The sequence below is a fragment of the Tupaia chinensis genome, unplaced genomic scaffold (assembly GCF_000334495.1).
Source record: "Tupaia chinensis unplaced genomic scaffold, TupChi_1.0 Scaffold000274_1, whole genome shotgun sequence".
Lineage (NCBI taxonomy): Eukaryota > Metazoa > Chordata > Mammalia > Scandentia > Tupaiidae > Tupaia > Tupaia belangeri.
In genome coordinates this window covers 2,498,283-2,515,178 of record NW_006159756.1, presented here as the reverse complement: position 1 = coordinate 2,515,178, position 16,896 = coordinate 2,498,283, and the positions used below count along the sequence as shown (strand labels likewise).

At 43.2% G+C, this 16,896-nt stretch overlaps 1 protein-coding gene across 2 annotated transcripts in view; it reads left to right on the top strand.

The window, feature by feature from the left end:
• Window positions 1-16,896, top strand: part of PAK1 (p21 (RAC1) activated kinase 1) — a 123,550-nt gene that overhangs the window by 86,316 nt on the left and 20,338 nt on the right. For both annotated transcript variants that reach the window (XM_006149976.2, XM_006149975.3), the window contains exons 7-9: window positions 2,407-2,581; window positions 5,726-5,789; window positions 10,253-10,301. In XM_006149976.2, the coding sequence (XP_006150038.1) occupies window positions 2,407-2,581; window positions 5,726-5,789; window positions 10,253-10,301 (288 nt within the window). The remainder of the gene's footprint in view (window positions 1-2,406; window positions 2,582-5,725; window positions 5,790-10,252; window positions 10,302-16,896) is intronic.

Below are 16,896 nucleotides of genomic sequence, written 5' to 3'. Positions count from 1 at the left end.
TGGTCATGCCGCAGTCCCTTCTCCTCCATTCTCCTCTCGGGATCTTGGGCACGCATGGACACACGCCCGGCGTGAGTTTTAAGCCACCGGGTCTGGGACGCAAACCGTGGTAGACTACGTGGGAGTCCAGCGACATAGCCATTACGCTAACTGCTGGTTCCCCCAAGTGCTTGCTTTTTGTTAGGCTAGTGGTCAGATGAAAAACTCCAGAAGAATGATGTACATTCCCTATTCTGATTACCAGAAGGTAATTGTGATATTTTTGTGATAAACTCTGATAAATGCCGACAAGTGTCTTCTGGGGGAGAGACACTCTGTAACTCGTGATGGTAATTTTTATACTTAGAGCTTTCTGCCCTGTAGTAATGACTTCTTTTTTCTTTCGCAAGAATGAGAGAATGGGGGGACCAGCAGTTAGCGTAATGGCTATGTTGCTGGACTCCCACGCAGTCGACCTCGGTTTGCATCCCGGACCCAGTGGCTTAAAACTCACACCGGGCGCGTGTGCGTGCATGCCCAAGATCCCGAGAGGAGAATGGAGGAGAAGGGATTGCGGCGTGACCATCCCCCCGGGGGGTGATTTCTCGCTTTCTGTCTCTATGTCTCTCTCTATCTGTCTGGTGAGCGCACACACCCTATAGCAAAAAAAAAACAAAAAACCTCTCCAAAAATAAAACAATAAAAAAAAAAAAAAAGAATGAGAGGATGTGGGGACCAGCAGTTAGCGTAATGGCTATGTTGCTGGACTCCCACGCAGTCGACCTCGGTTTGCATCCCGGACCCAGTGGCTTAAAACTCACACCGGGCGCGTGTGCGTGCATGCCCAAGATCCCGAGAGGAGAATGGAGGAGAAGGGATTGCGGCGTGACCATCCCCCCGGGGGGTGATTTCTCGCTTTCTGTCTCTATGTCTCTCTCTATCTGTCTGGTGAGCGCACACACCCTATAGCAAAAAAAAAACAAAAAACCTCTCCAAAAATAAAACAATAAAAAAAAAAAAAAAGAATGAGAGGATGTGGGGACCAGCAGTTAGCGTAATGGCTATGTTGCTGGACTCCCACGCAGTCGACCTCGGTTTGCATCCCGGACCCAGTGGCTTAAAACTCACACCGGGCGCGTGTGCGTGCATGCCCAAGATCCCGAGAGGAGAATGGAGGAGAAGGGATTGCGGCGTGACCATCCCCCCGGGGGGTGATTTCTCGCTTTCTGTCTCTATGTCTCTCTCTATCTGTCTGGTGAGCGCACACACCCTATAGCAAAAAAAAAACAAAAAACCTCTCCAAAAATAAAACAATAAAAAAAAAAAAAAAGAATGAGAGGATGTGGGGACCAGCAGTTAGCGTAATGGCTATGTTGCTGGACTCCCACGCAGTCGACCTCGGTTTGCATCCCGGACCCAGTGGCTTAAAACTCACACCGGGCGCGTGTGCGTGCATGCCCAAGATCCCGAGAGGAGAATGGAGGAGAAGGGATTGCGGCGTGACCATCCCCCCGGGGGGTGATTTCTCGCTTTCTGTCTCTATGTCTCTCTCTATCTGTCTGGTGAGCGCACACACCCTATAGCAAAAAAAAAACAAAAAACCTCTCCAAAAATAAAACAATAAAAAAAAAAAAAAAAGAATGAGAGGATGGGAGCGGCATTCTGTACAGGCTGAAGCGAAGGATAGGTTCTCAGTACATGTTTGTTAAGTAAATGCATTAACAGGAAATACAGTCTTTTTAAAAGCTAAAACTTGAGTGCTTAATATCTGCCCTGCATGACTCCAGCCATTTCACACATGGTAAACAGTTTATTCCTACAGTAACCCCGTACAACAGGTGTCATGGCTGCCACCGCTTTACAGATGGGGAAACTGACGCACAGAGAAGTTGAGTAACGTGCCCAAAGTCACACAGGTGTTAAGAGTAAGGATGGGAATCCAAGCCCAAACAGTCGGGTTTCAGAATCTGCCTTCTAAATCACTACATCGCACTGCCCCTAGAAGAATAAGAGTAGCTCCTTTTCTGCAAGGGTCAGGATTTAGAGAGGGAGTCACTCAATGGAACATGATATTAAGTGTTATATTAGCAGTGCAAAGTGCTATGGAAACACAGGGTACTTATTTCAGCTGGGGGAGTATAGAATGGTTCAGATGAAAGGAGTTCCCATGTAGTGCCAGAATCTCTCTCACTAATTTGCCCCGAGTTGGATAGCCTCTATCGAGGATCTTCAGTGCCAAGACTCTCACTCCTGTTGTATACATTGACAGCAAGGAGGATTATCCCACCCAGAGAGGTGGGCAGAGGAGAAGTGAGACAGATTTTGGACATAGGAGGAAGGGTGGTTGGGGAGGACTTGCTCTGTGGATGGTCTAACCCCACGTGTAGGAGAGAGTCCTCTATGCTAACAAAGGTTGTGCCTTTGCAGGTCTATACGCGGTCTGTGATCGAGCCACTTCCTGTTACTCCCACTCGGGATGTAGCCACATCTCCCATTTCTCCCACCGAGAATACCACCACTCCACCAGACGCTTTGACCCGGAATACTGAGAAGCAGAAGAAGAAGCCCAAAATGTCTGATGAGGAGATCTTGGAGAAATTACGTAAGCACTTAGTAGCTTTCTGAACATTCCTTTGGTCTATGACTGGGTCAGCACAGAGATAGAATCCCCCTGCTGCCAAGGTCCTGGTCGTAGGCCGGTCATGTGGCTGGCTGGCCACACTTGGTACCTTTGCCACAGACTGTGCGCCTCCTCCGTCCCTGCACTCCCACCCCGCCCGCCCCTTCCCTCCTCTCTAGCCCTGGTTGGATACCAAGTCAGGTTGGAGATGTCATGGGGAGAATGTGAATAGGTTACCTTGGGGGCAGGATACCCCCTCCCCTAGGCGCGTATTATGGAGATGACAAATAGCTTTTATCTAGAGAATAGTCTAGAATGTTGTGGTGAGAAAGACAGAAGCCTGTGTGTTGCTCGTGCGAAGGATTGTTTGTGAATGATTATTGATGTTTGCCATTGACTTAGAAGACAGGGCAGACATCTGGTTTGTAGGAAAAGGAGGAAAGGAAACTAATATTTTGTGAACTTGTACTGTGTACCAAGTGACAAGCAATATATTTTCTTGATGTTTTTCCACTTAATCTTCATATTAACCCAGTGAAGAGAGGCATTACGATCCTCACTTTTGACGTGAAGGTGATCGAGGCTCTGAGATGAAAACTGCCCCAAATCACACAGCTCGTAAGTGTCAGGGCTCAGGTTAGAACGTGGGCTCTGGCTCCTGTACCTAGAGCCTGCTGCCCCTTGCTGTCAGGCGGAAACTCCCACTTTAATTTCTTCAGTAGCCAGAAATGGGGATGTATCTGGGTTGCTTGTTTCTGTGCTTCAGTAACCTTCAGAAAATTATATTAGGAGGAAAGACTAGACTGATCTGCGGGCTTGGGAAAAGGCCCTTGATTTACTCGCTGAACTTCCTTCCTTCCAGAAAGTATTCGATGTGACTAATTCGGCCAAGTCTGCACACTGGCATTGCTTTCTAAGTAGAGGTTTCTGGTTCTCTGGTTTAGCAGCGCTTTCATTTTTCCTGATAATTATGGTTTGACTTCGTGTGTGTCTTTATGTGCTGTATTTTCAGACAGGGCCTCACCATCTCGTGATCTCTTGCCTCGTGTCCTGAGTAGTTGGCATTATAGGGGTGCACTGCTATACCCCACCTTCTTAGGGTGGGCAGGGGAGTGAACCCATGTCCCTATGTGGCCTCAGCTTGCTAAGTAGCCACCTAATACATGTCACCATAGCTGGGCCTCTTGTTGGACTTTTTAAAAATTTGCCACAGGTCATGTGCACTCACTGGAGAGAGACAGAGAAAGAGAGAGAAAAGTACTCCCCCAGGGGGATAGCCATGCTGCAGTCCCTTCTCTGTTTTTCTCTCGGGATTTTGGGCATGTACACATACCTGGCATAAATTTCAAACCACTGGGTCTGAGACCTGAACTGTGCAGTCAGCCATGTGGGATCCAGCCACCTTAACCACTCAACCACAACCTCACCCACTGGCTCTTGACTTTTTTTTTTTTTTTTTTTTTCCAGTTTAAACTTTTTGATGATAATGCGTACACACATGAGAGAGAAAGCACCTTGGGTGGGTCTCCCAACACTGTGGTCCCTTTTCCTCAGCCCACCAGCTCCTTAGGATGTCAGGGCCTGCATACCTGCCTGGTGTGTTTTCAAATTGGCCTTGGGGTCTGAACTCCTGGTCAACCATGTGGCTTCCAGCCCTGAGTTCACTGTGGACTGTGCCACCGGGCTGGGCCTTGTTTGACTTAAAAAATCAACCACAGTTTGAGACCCAGATCGGGCAGCTAAAAACTCATGTCCGACGTGTGTGCGTGCATGTCCAAGATCCTGAGAGGAGAATGGAGGAGATGGAATTGCAATGTGGCCATCTCCCCTGAGGGGTGATTTCTCGCTTTCTGTCTCTCTGTCTCTCCAGAGAGCACACGCACCCTATATCAAAAATCTCTCCAAAAAAAATAAAAACCTTACTCAAAAATTACCCTTGTTCCAAGTCCTCCTAAAATGATGAAGTAAGAAAAGCCACTCACTTACCTATTTATCGTCTGTAGGTAGTCTCGTTCCCTAAATTGGATTTTTAAATTTTAAACAGTGGGGCAGTTGGTGGCGTGGTGATGAAGGCACTGGATTCCCACATGGCCTATTATGGTTCTAGTCCTGGACCTGGCAGCTTGAAAATCACAACAGATAGATAGAAAAATAAGTGAATAAATGTTTGAAAAATAAATTTTAAACAGTAATGCTTAGAATTATGGAAAGCAGACTGGCCTGGAAGTTGGGACACTTGGGTGGAAGCTCTAGCTGTACCTCTGCCCTGGCGTCTTGGGCAATTGCCTACCATTTTCTGAGCCTCTTTTTTCTCTTTTAAGTAGGGACGTTAACACCCATCCCATTTGTAAATCAGTTGAGGTAATGTATGTGGAAAGTACCCAATTCTAGTAATTAGTACTAGTGGAAAGCACACGGGACCAAGAGACTAAAAACCAAGCTCCTGTTCACTGATACCAGCTTGCTTTGTGACCTTGGGGAAGTATCTCCCCTTCTATGGGCCTGCTTTCCCCACCTCTAGAATCCAAGTCATGAAACCTGTGAGCTCTCACATCTGTGCCTTTGCATTTGAAGTCTTCTTGCAGCAGACATTTCCCTACTTTCTCTCCTCCTTATCCTGTGAAAGCGGCTCAGATATCACCTTTCTGAAGCCTTTCCCATCTGCATTTTTCTACCTCTTTTGTAATCTTTGGGTTTAGCACAGCAATTATTATATTTTTAGGGAACTTTACACTTGTTCTCCTTCACGAGATTAAGCTCCTGGAGAGCAGAGACTGTCTTAGCTGTGTCTCATCCATCCCTCTTCCTAGCACTCTCCATAGCTTGGTAAATAAAAATGAGCAAATGTTTACTGAATGAATGAGTTGAAGAAGGAATGAATGGCTTTTAGGAGTTTAGAAATGGAATAGGTTACTATAAAGAGAAGTAGTCAAGGAGATGACACTTTAGGTCGGTCAGGGTTTATAGGGGGGAGTCTAAGGGCCTGCTTAGTAAGCTTTTTGGGCAGTGGAGGTAGTTCTTTGATCCTTGCCAACTTCAGGGGCTGGGGGAGGAGCATGGGGCCTGTTTTTATTTTTTTTATCTTGATCTGGGAAAAATGATTCACGGTCTCTCTTTCTTTCAAAGGGAGCATAGTGAGTGTGGGCGATCCTAAGAAGAAATATACACGGTTTGAGAAGATTGGACAAGGGTTAGTAGGGGCGTTTACCTGGAGAAATGACGTACAATTGTGTGTGCCACCATATATGCTTTTGCTTTTGTTCTGCCTCTCATAAACCTTGTTTCACTTTCTCCACCTCACCCCACACCCCTTGAAGGTACTGTGTTAGGCTTTAGGTTTGGCAGAATTATGCTTAATAAGAGAGATGGGCCATTAACTGACCACGTTGCTAAAAATACCCCTGCAGTGAGAATGGGAGACCCATTTATTTTCTTAGCACAAAGCCAGCCTCCCAAACCACACTTTGCTGGTCCAGATCAGCCCTGTTTGCCCGAGCCGGACACCTACCAGCACTGATAGGAGATTGAAGGCACAGAAATATAGACCTTTGGCCGGTGTAATTTGGTGTATTTGTCTAGGTGGAGGCCCAGCTTCATGACTCCTACTCGCTGTTCCCTTCTCTGCATCTTATATGCTGTCCTCTGTGCTGAACTGGGCAGACCTCCACTGAGTTTCTGTCGTATGCTAGGCATGGTGAATATAGCTGTGAAGTCTGTCTTCAAGGACCTCAGGTTGACAGACGGAGCTATACAGGCAGACAGACAATTATAATGTTCTATGATAACTCTTAGAAGTGTTGACCATTATTTTGAGCAAAAGAAGCCAGATAGAAACCAGATTGTGGGGCTGGCAGGTGGTGTGGAGGTTAAGGGGGCTGAATCCCACATAGCTACATTGTGGTTCAAGTCCTGGACCCAGCAGCTTGAAAATCACTCCAGGCATATAGGCCCAAAATCCCTAGAGGAGAATGGATGAGAAAGGATTGTGGTATGGCCATCCTCGAGGTGGGGGAGGATTTCTCACTTTCTCTCTCTTTTTTTCTCTCTGCCTCTCTGGCAAGTGCATGTGCCCTATAGCAAAAACTGAAAAACAAACAAAAATTCCCCCTAAAGCCAAATATTGTATGTATCTATTTATATGAAGTTCACGAATAGGCAAAACTAATATGAAGGTTCTTCAAAAAGCTCATGTAAAACGTATTATGAAAAAACTATACGTGGATTTCAACATTTTTTGCACCAAAATAAACTTGTACTTTAATTCTATTTTTCCCTGAGCTTTTTGAAGTTCCTTTGTATATACGCTAATAGAATCAAGACGAATGGTTATCCCTGGGAGGGAGAAGTGGAGTGGGAAGAGGCATAAGGGAAATGGGAGTGACCTTGGTGGTAAGCATATGGGTGTTTGCATATGCGAGAAGCCATCACACTGTACACCAAAGATTTGTGCAGATTACATCTCTCTATAAACAATGACTGTTCATTCAGCATACTGTAGTTTGCCCTGTTTAATCCTCAAAACAACTCTAGACTTGAGTGGATCTCATATTTTTCTCGGTTCCAGTGTTTTTTCTTCTAGATATGTTTCTGTTTAGCTTGAGCTGGTATAAGACACTTAACACCTTGAAAAGTACCTGCCTTAGAGTAATATGGGATGGCATCTCTTTTTGTTAAATTGAGAGATTAGAAATGTAGCAGAAAGGTGCATGGACAAGTTTGAACCAGTCAGGTCCATTCTCTGTAAATTTTTTTTGGAGAGGTTTTTGCTATAGGGCGTGTGCACTCGCCAGAAAGACAAGGGAGAGACAGACAGAAAGCGAGAAGTCACCGCGCAGTGGGAATGGCCACGCTGCAATCCCTTCTCCTCCATTCTCCTCTCAGGATCTTGGAGATGCTCGCACTCACTCCTGGTGTGAGTTTAAGCCACCAGGTCCAGGACTTGAACTGTGGTTGACTATATGGGAGTCCAGCGACATAGCCATTATTCCAACAGCTGGTTCCCCTTCATTTGTAAATCTAAGCAGAGGGTTTGTGGATTTGAGGGCTTTTCACTTCCAAAATTCATGTTAGTTTTTTGTTGTTGTTGTTTTTGTTTTTTAATGCTAAAGGCCATGTACACATGCAAGAGAGAGAGAGAGAGAACCCCCAATAGAGTTGTAACACTTTTTCTTGCAAGTTTTCATCCCATGAGAATACTGGGCATGCGCACATGTGTGTGGTGTCTTTTTTCAAGCTTGTTTTCAAGTTTGTTTTGTTTTGTTTTTTATTAGAGATGTGTGCGATCTGTAGGTACTCAACATCTACTTCTTTCATTGCTTTCTTGACAGGTCTGTTAGTGCTAAGGGAAGAATTAAATATTTATTAAACACCAGTGCTCTTATTTCCACATTCCATAATTTAAAAATATAAATGCCAGTGTGACAAATAGGCACTATTATAATTTTTGCTTGCATCATTTTCCCTTTTAACAGTTTACCCTTTTTACCTGAAGATTGCTGCTCTTTTGGACCTGGAATCTGTATGTCTAGTCATTTATCTATTCCAGGTAAAAGTAATCAAGTACTAGACAGCGGGCCCGGCTAGTTTTCAGAACTTTGTAATTACAGAGACCCAATCTCAAGATGTCAAGGCTCCTGAGGCTTGGGCTTGTTTGTCCTTTAAGAATAGCTCGTCTAGGGAGCTGGTAATGGGCTCTGGTTGGCTCTCTTCCCCCATACTGGCTTCGAGTGAAATGAAAAAAAAAAAAAAAAAAAAAAAGGGACATTGCATCTGGTACGGAGGAAGATCAGTGCAGGGTGGGGAGAGGAAGGTGGACACTAACTTTATGGCTGAAGGTGGCTAGGGGTAGGATGATCATGGAGTGGAGGAGTTTATTATTTGCAGTGCAAATAATCTAATCTTAAATGATAGATGATACATTATGATCACAGTTTCTGGGCACATAGCTGAAAAGTGGTGGTTAGGGAGCTCGTGACCATAACTTCTAGCTGCGGGGCATACTTACAAGTGACCTTCCCCCTGAATTAACCTGACTTCTCCTGGAAGCACAATCTCAGGGCTTGTCCAGAATGCATTCTTGCAATAAACCAACATTTTACATTTCTTGGAGTTGCATTGTATATACCTGACATATGGCATATACAAATACGGATTGTAAATTCTCACTCCCACGTGCTTATAGGTATAAAATGAAGGTTTTGGCTATTGCACATGAACATGATGGCATTCCTAGCACTGTTTCTAGCATCCCTCCCTTCCTCCTCGTCTCCTTCCCCTCTCCCCCGCCACTCTTTCTCCTTGTCTGTATATGTGAATGTGTACATACATACATAAATGTACATAAATGTGCACATACATGTCTAGCAGGGTATTCGTAACTTGGGAGTATAGGAAGAAGTGGTAGTAGATTTTCTGGGAGTGTGTTTGCAAAATGAAAATTAAAAGCCTACTTTATAAAACCAACTACAGAAAATAAAATGCGCACATCCTCTTTGTAGGATAAATGATTGAAAAGCACCATTTCAGAGGGTCAAACTGATATAATATCAGAGTAGAAAGGGAATTTTAAGATTATTTTAGATTATTATGTGTGGTTCCTCAAACTTCTACAGTTTACTTAAAGTTACAGGGTTTTTACATTTTTTCAAAGAGAGATTTTTTTCCTGTAGAGCACATGCACTTGCCAGAGAGACAGAAAGCAAGAAATCACTCCCCAGGGAGGATGGCCATGCTGCAATCCCTTCTCCACAATTCTTCTCTTGGGATTTTGGGCACACATGCACATATGCCCAGTGTGAGTTTCAAGCCACCTTGAAACTTGAACCATGGTTAGCCACGTGGGAGTCCAGTGACATAATCACCATGCCATCTGTTGGTCCCAACGTTACAGTTTTTTTGTTTGTTTGTTTTGAGAGGTTTTTCCTATAGGGTGCGTGCTCTTGCCAGACAGACAGAGAGAGACATAGAGACAGAAAGCGAGAAATCACCCCCCAGGGGGGATGGTCATGCCGCAATCCCTTCTCCTCCATTCTCCTCTCGGGATCTTGGGCACGCACGCACACGCGCCCGGCGTGAGTTTTAAGCCACCGGGTCTGGGATGCGAACTGAGGTCGACTACGTGGGAGTCTAGTGACATAGCCTTTACGCTAACTGCTGGTTCCCCAAATGTTACAATTTTTAATGTAAACTTTAATTGAAGATAACATACGTAAGTGTACAACTCAAAGAATTTTTGTTAAGTGAATATAGCCTATGTAACCAGCAGCCAGATTAAGAAAGAGAATGTTACTGAACTTCCTATCTCTTTTTGATAAATTATAAGCCGTCTCTTCCATCTCATTCTGCACTTCTCCCTAGGGTTCCTTGGCTAACTGTGTCACATGAATTAATTGATTTAAATTCTGTATTTTTATGTTCACTTCTTAACCAAGAAAAGAAAAGCTTAGAGAAGTTAAATAACCTGCTCAGTGTAGTATTTTCTTTTTATCCCACCACATATTGCCTCTCAAATACGAAAATGGGAAAGTTACAAGGAGGGGGGCTTACTTTGCCTCTGTTATTATTCACACACTGCAGATTGTACGTAGAGCTGCATTTGACAAATACCACTTACTGAACACCGGTTCTTTCCCTTCTCTCTCCCCTACTTTTCAGTGCTTCGGGCACTGTGTACACTGCAATGGACGTGGCCACAGGACAGGAGGTGAGTATCCACAGCCAACTCACTGTTGCTTCTTCAAATTCTATTGTTTTCTTTTCATTTTGGGTAAATGTAGTCCTTAGCTCAAAAGAGACACTTCTAGTTTCATACTAGAGCAGATGAACACCAAATAGTGGACTAGCATGATAAATTACAGATTTCAAAAAAGTCACTTCAGCCACAGTGCAGAGAACAGGTCAGAGGAGATCAGAGTGTACCAGGCGAGTCAGGAAGTTATTGTTAGTTCCTGGTAGAATGATGGTTTGGATGAAGGTGGTAGCCAAAGTACAGATGGAAAGAGATGGATGGATTTGAGAGATACTTAGTAAGTAGAGTTGATAGAGTTTTGTGATTGACTGAATGTGAAAATGACTTACAAGTGAGTGATATTATTCACGGAGAAAGAAAGAAGTAGAGGTTAAGAGTAAAGAGGTTGGATACTGCCTGAGAGAACTTCTTATAGGACAGTTGCTTATACAAATTTGGTGTTTGGGAGAGAAATCTGGTAAGAGATTTATTTATTTATTTTTCTTTTTAAAAATTATTTTAATTTACATTTAATCACATTCATCTTTACAGTGTACAACATTGCTTTTTCTAGCATGAATATGATGTGTATCAGTCAAGAGATGAAGACATTACTATATATAACCATCAGCAAATAGCTTTTCATTTTTTTGTCATTCAACATACCTTTTTTCCTTTCCCCGTTCCCCTCCCTCCCTCCTTCCATTACCCTCCCCCCATATTACCCCTCTCTTCACTTTCTCTAATATCTACCGTTGCCTTCTCAGCTTCTGTACCTTACAGACTTCCAGTTTCTGCTATAGCACACAATCGGTATATATGTATTTTCTCCTTTTTTCTCCCCACATTTTATTGATTCACAAAATTTCTTAAATAATCTAACTACTTTCAATAGCAAGCTCTGCTGAGATATACATATCTATGAATACATGTCTTACTTAAGGCATGAAACTCTGAGTAGAATGAATACACTATAAGGTAGCACCTAGCTGATGCTATGTAGTATACTATGGTCATTAATTACGTATTTTTACTATATTTTTTAATTTCAAGAAAGGCAGATTTAACTTTAATAAATCAAAGAAATGCTAAGGAAATATGCTTAAAACTGAAAGCCAGGAAACAGGTTGGGATTCTGTTCTCAAATAGTGGGTACATGAACCTATCGGCAGCTCAAGACAAGACCCAAATCCTTAAAATCGGGAAAACAAAGCCTAGAAAAAAAAAATCAACAATGTTTTAGTCAAAAGTCGTAAAATTCTATTTCACCAGTTCAGTCTCATGTACTTTATTTTTTGTTGTGATTCAATTTTCCCAATTAAATTCTGGGATATAATATTCAACTCCAGACTTGTCCACACAATTAAGTTGGCCATTTTCTTAGTTTTTGAAGTCTTATTTCTGTGTGAGTGTATTTAATTTTCCTAGAATAGCACTCGCTGCAGAATTTCTTGGAGATCTGGTCTGGTGTTAGTAAATTCTTTCAGATTTTGTTTATCTGAGAATGTTCTTGTCTTTTCTTCCCATATGAAGGATAATCTTGCTGGGTATAGTGTCCATGGTTGCAATTGTTTTTCCCTTAACAGTTTGAATATATTTTCTCATTCTTTCCTCACTCACATTATATCTAATGACAGATCTGCTGTCAGCCTGATGGGATATCCCTTGTAGATAACTTGCCGTTTCTCTCTTGCCAATCTTGTCTTTGTCTGTGGTTTTGCTCAATCTGGCTATAATGTGTCTTGGAGATGCTCTTCTTGGGTTGATTCTATTGGGGGTCCTTTATTTCTTGGGACTGGATCTTTGAGTGCTTCTGTAGGTTTGGAAAGTTTTCTTCCAGGATTTCATGGAATAGATTGTCCGTGCCCTTATGGGTCTCTTCCACTTCTGGAATACCAATTATCCAGATTTTTGGATGTTCGATGGTATCTAGTATTTCTCATATAGTATTCTCATGTTTTTGGACAATATTCTCAGTCTTCATAGTGGATTTTTCTATGCCAGCGATTCTATCTTCTGCATCTGTGATTTGATTCTCAGTGTGATCTAGTCTGCTTTGAATACTTTCAAGGGAAGTTTTGACTTCCTGTATTATAGTCTTCATCTCTAACAGGTTCATTTGATTTTTTTTTTTTTTTTTTTTTTGGAGAGATTTTCACTGTAGGGCGCGTGCGCTCGCCAGACAGACAGAGAGAGAGACATAGAGACAGAAAGCGAGAAATCACCCCCCAGGGGGGATGGTCACGCCGCAATCCCTTCTCCTCCATTCTCCTCTCGGGATCTTGGGCACGCACACACACGCGCCCGGCATGAGTTTTAAGCCACCGGGTCCGGGACACGAACCGCGGTCGACTACGAGGGAGTCCAGCGACATAGCCATTACGCTAACTGCTGGTTCCTCATTTGATTCTTTTTTAAAGTGTGTAATTCCTCTTTTAGATCTTGCAAGAATTTCCTCACCTTCTGAAGCTCGTCAGCTCCTTTCCCCCTGCCTCTTCTGCAGTTCATTGTCTCTCTTCTCTTCGATCTCTGTGAGCTTTGTCACCATGAAAATTCTAAATTCTTTATCAGACATTTCCATGAATTTCATCATACTGTCTGAGGATGAAGAGGAGTTATTTTTCCTTGGAGGAGAGGTATTTTCTTGTTTTTCCATATTTCTTATGACCCTGCGGTGATTTCTAGTCATCTGATGGATGGTGCGTTTCTTTTAATTCTTGAAGTTCAGTCTGAGTGTTTAGAGGCAAGCAGGAGGAGGATATACAATCTCTTTTTTTTTGTTCCATTCTCACTCTTTGTGCATCAGAATCAGTGAGAATAGAGGAATATTCTGACCCTAGCTGTGTTCAGATGTTTAGATCCTGTTCACTTGGACCTGTCTAGACACTTAGTGAGTAGAGGCTGAGAAGCCAATGAGTAAAGATTAAAAAAAAAAGAAAAGAATTAAAGAAAAGGAAAGAAGAAAATATAAAATAATAAAAATAAATAATAAAAACTATAGATTTTAATATTAAAATGCAAAAATAGAAAACCGTGTGGTGCGCTGTGCGAAAGCACTGTTGCACTGCTGAAGTTCAGGATCCATGTGGAGATGGGCCTGGGTTTGTGCCTTTCCTAAACAGAAGGGGAGAGCCACCTATTGACAAAGGGGCTTGAAAGCCCAGAGAATACTTTACCTTAAAAAAATTTAAAAATTCAAAGACTCAGGGAGACACAGAGAGGCAGAGAGAAATGGATACAGGCAATACTACCTACTAGAAATAAGTGAGGAAGAAGTCTCAGCAGAAAATCTTCATGTTAAGTCTCTGAAGCCACTGTTGCACTGCTGAAGTTCAGGATCCATGTGGAGATGGGCCTGGGTCTGTGACTTTCTAGAAATAAATGAGGAAGTCTCAGCAGAAAACCATCATTTTAAGTCTCTGAAAGCACTATTTCACAGCTGCAGTTCAGGATCCATGTCGAGAGATTTCAACCCATGTCTCTTTGATGCTCATCTAATGGCCTTGCCATTACTTGGCCCGGGGTTCCACTAGACATTGAAGTTGCCATTTATTTGGTGGCTCCTCTTCGTGCTGCTTATTTATTCTGTCAGGAGAACTCTGACCTCATTGCTGAAGCCTGTTGACCCAAGATCTTGTCTTCAGCAGAGGAAAGCCATGAAGGGAACACGCAATACTTGGGTTTCCTTGCACTCTACTCTTTGGTTGTCAGGCAGAAATGTTGGCAGACGGGCTGTGGATGGCCTGGGAGAAGGGCTTATTCAGAGTACTAGAACTCAGAGATTGAGAACGGTGCCTCTTCTCCTAGTAAAAACAGAGTTGGGCTCCTCTGAGGGAGGCTGCTTGGAACCTGCTTATGTAATTTTGGTGGTTGAAGCCCACTGGTATATTGGGAAAGTCGTGGTTAATACGGATAGCACATATCTCACTGGGCTTTTACGAGTCTTTTATAAGTTTTGAATCCAAATATCGAGGCTCTGTCTAGTGTGCGTCAACTTGTAAAAATCATCATTATGGTGTATCGTTTTCAAAGACCTAAATGCTTACCTTTAGCTAATTTGCATGAACTTTGCAAGTTATTTGAAATTTTTTAGACTTATTTATTTTTAAAATTTTTGTTCATTCATTTATTCATTTTAATTTGACCAGAGAGAGACAGAGAGAGAGAAAGTGAGAAAGCAAACCACCAGGCCCAGAACTTGAACCGTGGTATCCAGCACCTTAGCCACGCAGAAATGTTGGCAGACGGGCTGTGGATGGCCTGGGAGAAGGGCTTATTCAGAGTACTAGAACTCAGAGATTGAGAACGGTGCCTCTTCTCCTAGTAAAAACAGAGTTGGGCTCTTCTGAGGGAGGCTGCTTGGAACCTGCTTATGTAATTTTGGTGGTTGAAGCCCACTGGTATATTGGGAAAGTCGTGGTTAATACGGATAGCACATATCTCACTGGGCTTTTACGAGTCTTTTATAAGTTTTGAATCCAAATATCGAGGCTCTGTCTAGTGTGCGTCAACTTGTAAAAATCATCATTATGGTGTATCGTTTTCAAAGACCTAAATGCTTACCTTTAGCTAATTTGCATGAACTTTGCAAGTTATTTGAAATTTTTTAGACTTATTTATTTTTAAAATTTTTGTTCATTCATTTATTCATTTTAATTTGACCAGAGAGAGACAGAGAGAGAGAAAGTGAGAAAGCAAACCACCAGGCCCAGAACTTGAACCGTGGTATCCAGCACCTTAGCCACCATGCCACCTGCTGGCCCCAAATTTTATTTTCTTAATAAAATGTGTATAATATGTATCTCATAAAAGTGTTGAGTTTAGTAAAGCTGCGGGTGCAAATACAACGTGTCCTTTAAGAACTGCGTATTTACCATTTTACTCATGTACTTATTGCACAGAGTATTTGGCACATGCATAGAGCATGTGCTTTATGCTGTTTCTTGTGTCAGGAACTGTGCAGAAGATTCAGTCCCACATAAGCACTCAGACACCAAAATCATGTATAAATACAAGAGAACACAATTTCCATTGTGTATACATTGAGAATCCACCTTAAAGTGAAAATAATGGCGAGGAAGTAAGGATAATAAAAGTGGCTAATTTAATGTGGAGATAAAATAGAGGCAGTTATACCAATCTTAAAAAGAACCCTATGGAAGCTGGCAGGTGGCATGGTGATTAAGGCACTAGACTCCCACATGACTGAGGACAGTTCAAATCCTGGGCCTGACAACTTGCTTTCTCACTTTCCCTTTCTCTCTCTCTCTAGTCAAGTTAGAAAAAAAGAATTAATAATAAAATTAAATAAATTTCTTTAAAAAAAAAACCTGTGAAATAGATAATATTCCCTTTTTGCTGATGAGGAGTTTGGGGCTCAGGGAGTATAGATAACGTTTTGTAGGGTTGTGCTGTCAGTGATTTGCAGGGACTGGGTTGAGTCTTTTGACTCTGTGTTCTGGGCTGCAGGACCATAGCAGAGCTGAGGTTAGGCACTGAAGCCCATTCTTGTTCTGTCTCTGGCCCCTTAGGCCTTACAGCCTTCAGTGGGAGGCAGGTGGGTGGTGGGCAGCTCCTGACAGAGCTAGAACATTTATGAGAAGCTGGCCAAGGGAAAGAAAAATGTTGACTGTCACGCGTGCCTGCCCCGTGGTTACAAAATTATGAATGGAAGCCAGTCCATTAGAGTGGTTAATGCAGTATGGTCAGGAAGGCCTCACTTCCTGCCCCAGGAAGAATAAATCTTCAATGGAGCTGGCAGGATGTGCTCAGTCTTTGTGAGTGCATGCGTGCTGGGGGTTATCCAGCTGGGAAGAGCAGAGCTGTTGCGGACAGATGCGAGACGAGCAGCGTGTTAGTGCCAGGAAGTCTTCCGGTTGCAGATCCAAGTCATCCCTCAGGCCAGTTTTTAGAGGGAATACGTATAGAAAGAACAGACCGGAAGAGGCTTTAGAGTCATATGGAGCTGTGGGTATTAATTATGACCTTATGAGTCTTAGCCTAAGTTTCCTTACCTAAAAATGCCGATCATGGTTTTTACTTTGCGGGTGGTTGTTAGGTTTTACTGAGGTACAGTACGTAGAGCACCTAGCACAGACCTGGCTACAGTAGACATGCAGTGAGCAGTCGTGGTGGAAGGTGGCGGCGGCGGCGGCTGCTGCTGCTGTCATCTGCTCTGGGCCAGGTAGTCATCAAGTGCTAGCTATGATTAGGATTACCATTTTCATTGTCGTCTTCGTTACATAAGCCCTTTACTCAAGACAGTCCAGAGGGGAGGAGAATCAAGGTTGCAATAATTACCCTCAGAGTATTGAGGAGACTGAGGCTCAGGGCACTTGTGATCAGTCTGGGTCCGTGACAGGCCCAGAGCCCTGTCTTCAGAGGACCAGTCCAGTTCTTTTTCTTTTGTAGGAGTCCTGCCTCCTAGTCTGAGTAGGTGGAGTCCGATCAGGGAAAGTTGGTCTGACCAGCCATAGCTGGCCTGCTGCTGTTGAAACAGGCTCTTGGTGTCCTGCCGCAGCCTCCATGTTTGCCTCTGCCTGCCTGCCCGCCTTCTTCCCCCTTGCTGCTG